The sequence below is a fragment of the Pipistrellus kuhlii genome, unplaced genomic scaffold, assembly GCF_014108245.1.
Source record: "Pipistrellus kuhlii isolate mPipKuh1 unplaced genomic scaffold, mPipKuh1.p scaffold_m20_p_23, whole genome shotgun sequence".
Taxonomy (NCBI): Eukaryota; Metazoa; Chordata; class Mammalia; order Chiroptera; family Vespertilionidae; genus Pipistrellus; species Pipistrellus kuhlii.
The window spans coordinates 448529-459805 of NW_023425522.1; the positions used below are offsets into that span (position 1 = coordinate 448529).

The 11277-nt window shown below is 45.5% G+C and overlaps 1 protein-coding gene across 7 annotated transcripts in view; it reads right to left on the reverse strand.

The window, feature by feature from the left end:
- COPS3 (COP9 signalosome subunit 3) overlaps window positions 1-9614 on the reverse strand; it is a 32854-nt gene extending 23240 nt beyond the window's left edge. For 4 of the 7 annotated variants that reach the window (XM_036451894.2, XM_045586440.1, XM_036451892.2 and 1 more), the window contains exons 1-4: window positions 9455-9614; window positions 6355-6484; window positions 3419-3531; window positions 3280-3329 (exon numbers count right to left, since the gene is read on the reverse strand). In XM_036451894.2, coding sequence (XP_036307787.1) covers window positions 3280-3329; window positions 3419-3531; window positions 6355-6484; window positions 9455-9509 — 348 coding nt within the window. In that variant the 5' untranslated portion in view covers window positions 9510-9614. Of the gene's footprint in view, window positions 1-3279; window positions 3330-3418; window positions 3532-6354; window positions 6490-9454 lie in introns of those variants that run through there. The other 3 variants (XM_036451895.2, XM_036451897.2, XM_036451896.2) reach the window with 3 other exon arrangements.
- Window positions 9615-11277: the final 1663 nt, after the last annotated feature.

Genomic DNA, 11277 nt, shown 5'->3' on the forward strand with positions numbered 1-11277 from the left:
ACATTTAGAGTAATTCAGTACCATTCTTAAAACCATAAAGCCTTTTTTACAATGAAGATAAATCATCAAAAGCAACAGTACTTCCTCTCAACAGTTCATTATATTTCCATCTAAATAAACAAATCATTTAAGACAGATGACAGCCTGTGCTCAGGGACGCTGGCATTTCCCCCTCGGGTAGCTGGGCATCATCTGGAATTGTTCTCCCAACATCACCTCTTACCTGATAATAAATCACTCCTGAAACTGAGATGACCAGTTATAAAGAGATCTGATTATAAATAACAAGACTGAGTTTCAAGGAAGGTACAGTCAGTTTCAGGACAGGAGATGTGACTAAAGTGCTGAATAACCGTAAATGGTTTTTCAGTAAAGGCTGTTGGCCGCTTTTGTAACACTCTCTTTCAAACCACCACTTACTCAGTTCTAAAAAACACCAACTGCTTATTTCTGTTTCAGTCTCCTTCAAACAACTAGTCTTGAAGTTCAATTCCAAATCAAAAAGAAACACCCAAATTGTAACTTGTGTCAATATCATAAAATTAAAGAAAGACCAAATAACTGTTCCAGATTAAAGGAAATAAAAGTTGTGTGACAATGTAGCACAAACCATCAACTGAGATTTTCTTTTGTTATAAATAAATAAAACTATTGGCAAACGGGAATAAGGTTAGCATATATGCTAAAGAATTATGTCAATGCTCATCTCCTGAGGTTGATCTTTGTATTGTGGTTATATAAGACAATGTCCTATTTTTTAGGCAACACTCAAGGGCCATCCTCTCTGCGGTTTACTTTCCAATGGCTCAGGAAAAGAGAGAGAGAAGGATAAGCACCTTGTGTAAGATATTAATGTCTGGAGAACCTGGGTGCAGGGTATATGGAATTGTTTACAATATTCCTGCAACTCTTTATAAAGCTAAAGTTATGTTACAATTAAAAGTGTATAAAGTTTGCCGAAACCGGTTTGGCTCAGTGGATTGAGCGTCGGCCTGCGGACTGAAGGGTCCCGGGTTCGATTCAGGTCAAGGGCATGTACCTGGGTTGCGGGCATGTCCCCGGTGGGGGGAGTGCAAGAGACAGCTGATCGATGACTCTCTCTCATCGATGTTTCTAACTCTCTCTCTCTTCCTTCCTCTCTGTAAAAAAATCAATAAAATATATATTTTTATAAAAAGTATATAAAGTTTTAGCACAAAACCCAGCATATTACCACGCAAAGGACACTAGATCAGGAGCTCCCAAACCATCACCCCTGGCTGCAGGCTCAGAGGCTGGCCTCTCCCTGCACTGGAGTCTACACCTGCAGAGGGACTAGCTGTCCTTACCACAAATGCTATGAAGTGACCACCTACATCTAAGTGGTAGGGCTCTTAGTACTAACCTGGAACCTTAACAAATTAGTTCACTGTCTAAGCTAGATATCTTCTATATATCAGGTCTAGTAATAATTAATGTCGTTTTATAATACTTTTTTAAATCGAATTTATTTAAACAATACAACAAAATTTAATCAACAATATAGTTGCCGTTGTTTTCTACTACTTGTGCCCAACGCTCAGGAAGCATTTTAATCCCTCTGTTGTAAAATTCTTGTGATTTTGATGCAAAAAATTCGGTCAATGCATTTTTGAGGCATTCTTCATTATTAAATTTTTTTCCAAGAAGAAAGTTTTGCAAAGAACGAAACAAATGGTAATCGGAAGGGGCAATATCAGGAGAATATGCAGGTTGAGGGAGAACTTCCCATTCCAACTGGCGCAGTTTTTCAGCAGTGATTCTTGCAGTATGCGGTCGTGCGTTATCGTGGTGAAGAATTACGCCCTTCCGATTAATCAGCGCAGGTTCTTTTTCTCTTAAAGCTTGGGCTAACCTTTCCAATTGGGCACTATACACTGCACTTGTAATGGTTTGGTTAGATTAGGGGTGTCGAACTCAATCAGAGAAGGGGCCAAAATCTAAAATCCAGCCTAAATCGCGGGCCGAATGGTTTACTGAACAGTCATAAACTGTCATTGTGATGGAAACGCAGCGGAGTGCAGTGATGACAGCGCGGTGTGGGCCACATTGCAAGGCCTGGCGGGACGGATTTGGCCCGCGGGCCTTGTGTTTGACACATGTGGGTTAGATGGTAAAAGTTCATAATGAAGAATTCCTTTAAAATTCCACCAAACACACATCATCACTTTTTTCGCATGCAAGTCAGGTTTTGGCGTGGGCTGCGGAGCCTCATTTTTGTCCAACCATTGAGGCCGCCTTTTCAAATCAACATACAGCACCCATTCTTCATCTCCGGTAACAATTTGCTCTAAAAACGGCAAACGGTTTTGACGAGAGAGGAGCGAACTGCAAATTGTGACTCTTTGATTACGGTTGTTGTCGGTCAACTCATGAGGAACCCATTTTCCAAACTTTTGGACTTTGCCAAGTGCACGCAATTGATTGGAAATTGTTTTTGTGAACAATTTAAAGTTGTCGCAAGCTCTTGTTGGGTAATTTGAGGATTTTGCACCAAAAGAGCTTGAAGAGCTTCTTGATCAAAATTGGACACACGGCCTCGACCACTCTTGTCATCTAACGAAAAATTTCCCTCGCGAAATTTCTCAAACCAACGCTGGCATTTTCTGGCGCTAACTGCATCTTGACCAAGAACACTACAGATGTTTTTTGCAGCCTCACTTGCTTTTCTTCCTAATTGGAACTCGTAAAGCATGCAGAGCATGATATGCTCTTCATCCGCCATCTTCTTAGCCCTAGTTTTGCAACAAAAACCAAACCAAACACAAACTTTTTCAAGCAAAACTTGTTAATTGCACTTCACACGTTCTGTAGATACCATGTGTTTGAAGGTTATGTCAATACAAGTCAACACCAAGCAAGATTTTAAACGAATGTTTAAAAACGACATTAATTATTACTAGACTCGATATATAAAAACCTAAGCGACTGTCGCACCGACCACCAGGGGACAGTTGCTCAACTCACAGGCTTGGAAACATGGGACAGACTGATGAATCTTAGAGAGAAATGGGTTGCGGGGAGGGCAGGAAGAGATTAACCAAAGATCTATGTATACTAGAGGCCCGGTGCACGCACCAGTGGGGGCCTTTGCCCTGGCCTGCAGGGACTGGGCCGAAACTGGCAGTCCGACATCCCCTGAGGGTCCCAGATTGCGAGAGGGCACAGCCAGGCTGAGGGGTCCCACCGGTGCACGAATCTGTGCACCTGGCCTCTAGTGTGTTATAACAGAACTACAAACACTTGAATAACATTGCTTACCTGTTTTCTTTCCATAAGGGCATTTGTCAGCTGATGGCAAAGCCCAGCAACTAGATACAATAACAAAATATTAAAAATATAAACGACCAGACAGGCAAAATACATTCAATGGAAAATAGCAAAATGCAGTTTAGCTTACACGTGTCTGTTGCATATCGAATGTGCTCCCCATTACAAGTACTGATAAAAAGCTGAACCTGTGAGAATAATGTTTCGAAGTCAGGAACACTGGGCATAGAAAACTTCACAAATCTGGAATAAAGGGAAAAAATCAATTTATCTTGATATTTCACAGGGTGAAAAAGTAGAAGCAACTGAGGTCAGAAATCCATCCTACCTTCAATGCTCTGTGAATTAAATGTGTCTCAGTATTTTTAAAAATTAAGAACAGGATCTATGAGATTTTCATGGTCTGTATTGTTTGTTTGCACAATCAAGACAGAACATAGATGTTTTAAAAATGCTTAGAAAAGAACAGCTTTTGAAAAAGTCCAGCCCTAGCCATTTGACTCAGTGGATAGAGTGTTGGCCTTCAAACTAACAGGTCCCAGGTTCAGTTTCGGTCAAGGTCACATGCCCGGGTTGTGGGCTCTATCTCCAGTTGGGGACTTGCAAGAGGCAGCCGATCCATGATTCTCTCTCATCATAGATGTTTTGATCTCTCTCTCTCCCTTCCTCTCTGAAATCAATAAAAAAAAAAAAAAAATTAAAGAAAAAAAGAAAAATTCCATTAAATGAGGCCAAATATCAGGTCTTCCTAGTATTTGTAAAGGAACTCAATATAAACTTTAAAATAATATTTTTCTTTTCAGTTCCAATGTGGTCAGGATTATTTATTCAACTTAAAAGCCAGTTATTGCTGTTCCCGCCCTGAATGTAACAGGCTCGGCAGAACAAGGAACTAGAGCGATGGACAGAAGGCTATGGCCAGGTGCGGGCGGTGTATGGTCCCTCTGGGAGAAAACACTTTCTGATAAGCAGGACAGGATGAACTGGAGGTGCTGGGAAGAGGGAGGACTCATGATGCCCACAATAAACAATTGGGAGGATGGGGGGAGGGAAGGTTCAAAGATAGGTTTTGGGGAAGAGATCACATAAGCTACCACCACTGAGGCACTTACAAGTCAACTTCAAGCTCTTCTTTTTAGTAAAAAAATGAACTCTTGAAACTAATTCACAATTTCTCTAAAATCTTTCAATTTGTACTTCTATCCAGTTCAGTATTACTTGACTTAACATCACCTGTCATTGTACTTCCCCATTATCAAGTATGTCTGAATCAATTTCACCAGGGCTTCACAATAAGTTAATAAGGCATTGTCACGTCCAGCTTACGAATAAAAACTTGGGACGCCATACCTAATAATGGAAGAGCATAATTCAAATCCGGGCACACAGAAACGAGGGCAGGGCTCTTTTCAGGTTTCCTTTTACTTAAACACAAGAAGCAGCTCTGTTTTGTGTACTCACAACTGTAGCCCTACTTTTGCCCATCCTGTACATGTAATGTGAATTTGTGTGTATAAAACACGCATGCTAAAGTGAATAAAATAAAAAAGATAGAAGCATGCATTCTGTCCTTTTCCTCAGCGGACAGCGACAGCAGACGCCTTTCCCAGCCTGCACACCCAGAGCACTCTGCAACGTGCACCCCGGGACTCGCCTCACAACGCAGTGCTACCACAGCAGCCACATGTGGCTACTGAGTACTTGCAATGTGGCTAGTGCAACTGAATCTTTGACTTTTTAAAAGTCATTTACACAGATGTCACTAGTGGCCACTGTATTGCAGAGCACAGCTCTAGACCAGGGCGGGGAACACCCGGCCATGAAATCATTTGGTCTGGCCCTGCGAGGCACTAGGGATGAGCAGGCTAATTTTTAAGTTGATAATTTTGTATGGCTGGCAAATGATGTTATAAATATCCAAATAGCCCTTGGCAGAAAAAAGGATCTCCACCCATGCTCTAGACTGAGGTTGGCAAAGCGCGGCTCACAAGCCACACGCAGCTCTTTGGCCCCTTGAGTGTGGCTCTTCCACAAAATACCACCTGCAGGCGTGCACGTCCAGTGCGATGGAAACTTCCTGGTGCATGCGCAGAAGTCAGTTTTCAGCCGGGGCGAGTCTATTATGAAGAAGTGGCGTTAGAACACTAAAGGGGCCAAAGAGCAACATGTGGCTCGAGAGCTGCAGTTTGCCGACCACTGCCCTAGACCCTTCCATTCGGAGTTTCTTCTTTAAATTCTCTTCTTGACCCCTACCTTTGCCTCAGGAATCCCAGTCCAGGTAGGGCAGACCCTCACTCTTAGTTGTTCTCGTTTTATATATATTATTACAACTTTCACAACAACTTTAATATCCCAATTTTAATACTAAAACACCAAGAGAAAAATAATTCTACTGTAAGGTACCCAAAGTTACAAGGAACCCAATTAAAACAAGGTCTATTTAATTGGGTTCCTTGTTAAAGTCTGTTTAACTTGATCTTAAACAGCTTAAACCTGTCAACCTATGAACCCGGAGGCCACGGTCAGATCCCCATTCAGGGTACATGCTGTGGGCTGGGTCCCTGGTGGGAGTGTGCAGGAGGCAGCTGATCAATGGTTCTCTCTCATCATTAACGTTTCTCTCTCCTCCTCTCTGAAATCAATAAAAATATATATTTAATAAAAAGTTGGAGAATTCAAAACAATGTTGCTTTGGCCACTGGTAAGTACACTCAATACACACAACCATGCATGCTCATCACTCTTGCTACTTTATTTCCAAGCCAGGAAATGGGGGCAATCCCATGGACTACATGAGTAAAAGTATCCAGGTACATACAAACTCTAGTGCCCACAAGCGAGATGGCCATTCATTTTTAAAAATAAACTTCAAAATGTGTATAAATATAAACACAAGTTAAAAACGATTAGTAGGGGTAAGTAAAATGTAACTACTATGACGTGACTTTAGTCGTGCAAAAAGACTCCATGTTGTTTACATGGCTTACTTCCTGCCCCAAAAAATAACGTCAGAAAGTGCACAGTGTTCAGTTTGGAAAGCGCAAGCATCCAAGCAGATTCCCTTACAAAACAGCAAGGACGCCCAAGGAGTGCTCCTGTACATCCAGAGCTCCGAGCACAGTGTCCAGGTGGGATAAGTTCTTTGCAAGGAGTTCCCCGCTCTTGTTGATCAGCTCGCAAAGCTGAGTCATCTGCCCTGAAAAACAGGAATAACACTCGTTCAGTTACAGCGCTGACCACCCAGAGGAGGATAACAGACTTCCTATCCCAGACAAGAAACGCCCAGATTATCCCTCCTGCTGCCTTCATTTCAGATGAGGCTGGAGAAGGGCCAGAGAAGTGAAATGAACTAGACCACCCACACCCTCTGCCCCCTGAAAGTTTCTCCATCCCTCCATTCCCCTCTGTGCCAGAGCCGTACACATATGGTCACTGCCAGTCCCTCTCCCTCTGTATCCACAAAGTCACCAAAGGTGGTTTCCTTTTACTCCCTAAGTCTCTCACTCCATTCCTTTCGCCTTCCCCTGACTTAATCCATATCCTTATTTCTCATCTAAACTACATCAATGCCCACTCTTTCCTCCAGCCCATATTTCACATTGGCGCCTGTGTGATCTTTCTACAATGAAAAATTCAGCCGAAACCGGTTTGGCTCAGTGGTAGAGCATTGGTCTGTGAACTGAAGGGTCCCAGGTTCGATTCCGGTCGAGGGCATGTACATTGGTTGGGGGCACATCCCTTGTAGGGGGTGTGCAGGAGGCAGCTGGTCGATGTTTCTCTTTCATCGACGTTTCTAGCTCGTTCTCTCTCTCTCTCCCTTCCTCTCTGTAAAAAATCAATAAAATATATTTTTAAAAAATTCAATCCAATTACTCCAATGGTTTTAAGAAGTCCAAATGCTTCAGGCCAGTGACTGGTCCCTGTCTCCCAGCCGTATGTCCTGTACTTCCTGTCACACACCTCGTCTTTGGTCATGCCAAGCTCAAAAGTCAACCAACACTCCCTATTCTCTCGCCGTTATGCCTCTGCACCTGCTTTTCTCCATGCTGCTGGTGTTCCTCCCTTCACACTTCTCCCCTGTCCTCCTCTACCCGACTCACTCTGCTCTACAGTCTCCCTGTCTTCCCGGACCCTCACTACCTCCTTTCCCATGGCTAACAGGTAATTCAGCATAAACTCTGGTCCCTTCTCCAGCTTAATATCTTTTTACACAGCCAATCAATCAGCAAGCAGCTTGCCGAAGCTGGTTTGGCTCAGTGGAAAGAGTGTCGGCCTGCGGACTGAAAGGTCCCGGGTTCGATTCCAGTCAGGGGCATGTACTTTGTTTGAGGGCACATCCCCGGTGGGGGGTGTGCAGGAGGCAGCTGATCGATGATTCTCATCGATGTTTCTCTCTATCCCTCTTTTTCTCTGTGAAAAATCAATAAAATATATCTAATTTTTAAAAATCAGCAAGCAGCTTGATGACTCTCTTAAGGCCTATTTTTCTTTCCTTTATATCACAATGTTATAACAACAGACATATAGATTCTATTTAGGCCCAAACTGGCACTGTGAACTAGACTTACCAATTTTAACAGGTTATTCTAATAACAGACATACCATAGGTGCTCTCACACCTGTCTTTCCATGATCTACAATATTAGGAATCATTTGTCAAGACAATAATACAGGTTGAACTGAGAAAGACCGACTATCACTTTATTAAAGACCTCACTGGTATGTATGAACCCGCAGCATCTGCCAGTTAGTGATTGCCCCCCTTTAAGCCTGCTATTTGAAATAAGTTTACAATGATAAGCATTTCAGTTCATATTCCCCCCCTCCCAATATTAAATAATCAATGCTGAGTTGAGACTTAAAAGCCGGGCCATTATGAAATCATGAGAGTCAACCACTGCAGGGCCGGGGAGAGTCCACAGGAAGTGAAGTGCCACAGCACACTGAATGAGCCGCCCAGAGATGTGGCGGTGAGACCCCCTCTCCCTTCACTGAAGCTCCAGTTCAGAAATGCTGAAGGAGCAGAGGAAGCAGATACTCATCCACGTGAGGGATGCTGTGCGGCTGGAGGGCAGGCACCGCGTCCTCTCCGCCCGCAGCTGCCCCGGAGCGGAGCGGGTCCTGCGCAGAGAGGGCAGCAGGCACAGCTTCCAGGCGAGTGAGCCCTCTGGGTGCTCAGCAGCCAGAGGAATGCCGTGGCCTGGACACGAAGTGAACGAGGCAGGACCCAACCCAACCTAAGCACCTGCAGCCCAGAAAGCCGAAACGAAGTGTTTGTGTCCTAATGAATGGCGGCCCCTTCATTCACACAGACTCAAAGTCTAGGCCTTGCCTGTGAGCCTAACTTCTATAAAAAATCCGGGACCTGAGGCAGAACAGTTCCGCCTTACAACAGCAGCGAGGTAGAGACAAGTGGAGATAGAGAGACTGGACGCTAAAGGGGACTTGCCCAAGGTCACGCAGCTCCTAGAACTTACAATCCCGGCCGTCCACAATCAGCAGCCACTTACTGCGCCCGTACGACGGGCGCTTTCACTCGGCTTCTCCCTCTCACCCCTCGCCGCTCCAAGAAATGCGGACTTCTTTTATTTTACCGACGGAGAAACAGGATGGTGAAAGGGGCCTTCCCAGCCAGCAACGAATCGCTTTAACTCAGAGCCCAGGGTTCCATCGAGGGATGAGATGAATGAACCCGAAAGCATGAAGATTAAGGGCAAAGTGATAACGGTCACAATTCTACCCTAGAAACCGAGCCTCCGAGCGACCGCTCCTCCGCCTTCGGCAGGATAACCTGGGCGCGGGGGGCGCCGGGGCTGCGGACGGCCTCCTGGGCGGGCGGCCGGGCACCAATCACCGCGGCCGGGGCGGCTGCGGGGACCAACGGGCGCCCGCACCGGCGGCCAACGGAAGTCACCGCCCCAAAATGTCAAGCGCAGCGCCGGGGTGCGAGGGGCGTCCGGGGGTGCGGGCGGGCCCCGGAGGCCCCGGGACGGGAGCCCGGGAGCCCAGCGCACGGGCGGCGGAGGCCGAGGAGCCCGGGTGCGCGAGGGGCGGCTCCGCTCGGCGGCGCCCGATCCCGCCCGGGCCTGCGCGCGGCGGCCGCGGGCCGCGAGCCCCGGCCCGGCCCGGCCCGGCCCGGAGAGCGCGCTGCGGCCGCCGGCCTCACCTTGAGCCGAGAGCTGCCGGACGCTGTTCACGAACTGCTCCAGCGCCGAGGCCATGTTCCCCGCGCTCCGAGGGGCGAGCCGGCCCCGCGGGAAAGAGCCTCGCTCTGGGGTGGGCGCCCGCGAGCCGCCGGAAAGCCAGGGCGCGGCGACGTCACTTCCGCCGGCCAAACACCGCGAGATCTCAGCTGCCTGGGAACCGGTTACTGTTTCCTTGGAAACAGCTCTGGGTTCCCCCTCCGCTCGCAGGTCCTTTCTTCCTTTTGTTCACCTACGAAATCCCTCCCTCTATTCACGGGGAGGGTGGTCAGAGGAAGAAGCAACCTCGTAATCCCTGTGAAGCAGAGGAATGATGCCTCCTGTGGGAAAACTGCTGTTTGCGGTTTTGATGTTCTCTGCTAGTTCTTGCTAGTCCCTTGTTCCATAAATCAACTCTTATTTTCAGACTGCCTCTTACTCTGTAAAAATAACTTTGTTTTTTAACTTAAATAATAGAAAAGATAAACTTAACTGTCTGACCTTGCAAGCTAGCCATCTAACGTAAGGGGCTGATACGCTGATACTGATAATATTCCCATGCCAGGTATCTATTATATATAGATATGTACTCAAGGTTATATGTGTCTGTATAGACATGTACTCAAGGTTAAAAGCTGTCTGCAAAAAATAACTTACACAAAGACCTAGAATGATATAAAAAGAGAATACTCCTTCCTGTGGTTGTTCAAAATTTGACGGAGATATTCTGCTCTGAACCCGCGTGTAATAAAAATGATTCCTGCCCTAACAAGTTTGGCTCAGTGGATAGAGCGTTGGCCTGAGGACTGAAAGGTCCCAGGTTCTTTTGCGATCAAGGGCATGTACCTTGGTACATCCCCAGTAGGAGATGTGCAGGAGGCAGCTGATCGATGGTTCTCTCTCATCCCTCTCCCTTCCTCTCTGTTAAAAATCAATGATATATTTTTAAAAAAATGATTCCTAACTAATTGGCTCATTAAGGCATCGTGTATCTAGCTGGCTGATTTATGATACAACATCTGGCCCTGTCACTCACGCTGGGCATAATGGCCACTTCTTCCTGAGCCTTTGCCTGTGAGTAGAACACAGACACAGGCAGCCTTGTGCTCACATCTCTTTCCTCCTGCTGAGTAGCTATGTAACTTTGTGCTGGTTATTTGACCATCCTGTCTTGTTTTCTGCACCTGTAAAATTCTTACGATGACCTCAACCACCTAAAACACTTTTAGAACTATGTGTTCATTCAATATATATGTTGATAAGCCTGCCAGTGTGGCTCATGGTTAAGCATCAACCTATGAACCAGGAGATCACCGTTGGATTCCAGGTCAGGGCACATGCCTAGGTTATGGCTTAATGCCCTAAGAGGGGTTTGCAGGAGGCAGCAGATCGATGATTCTCTCTCATCATTGATGTTTCTCTCCCTCTTTCTTTCTTTCTAAAATCAATAAAAACATATATTTTTAAAAAAGATATATGTTGATTGAATTGATTTCTCCATTTGGAATTGATTTTTTCCCCTTTACTTGATTCCTCAGGCATGTTGCTCTTCTCATATAGCTTCTTATCTGTTGCAGAACTTTGTCTTTATAATCCATACTATATCCATTGCTTTTAACCTGCATGGACTTGCTTGAGATCAAGCTTCTGTCTTACTCACCTCTGGACATCTTAGGGTCCAACACATATCGACTGAAGGTTGATGGCATCAATTAAACACCAAAGGAATCCCCTACTTAAGGTGCAGCAAAGAAGGAAACTTTATTCCAGGCAAATAGCTCAATTTCAGTGTAAGCAACTCAATTGT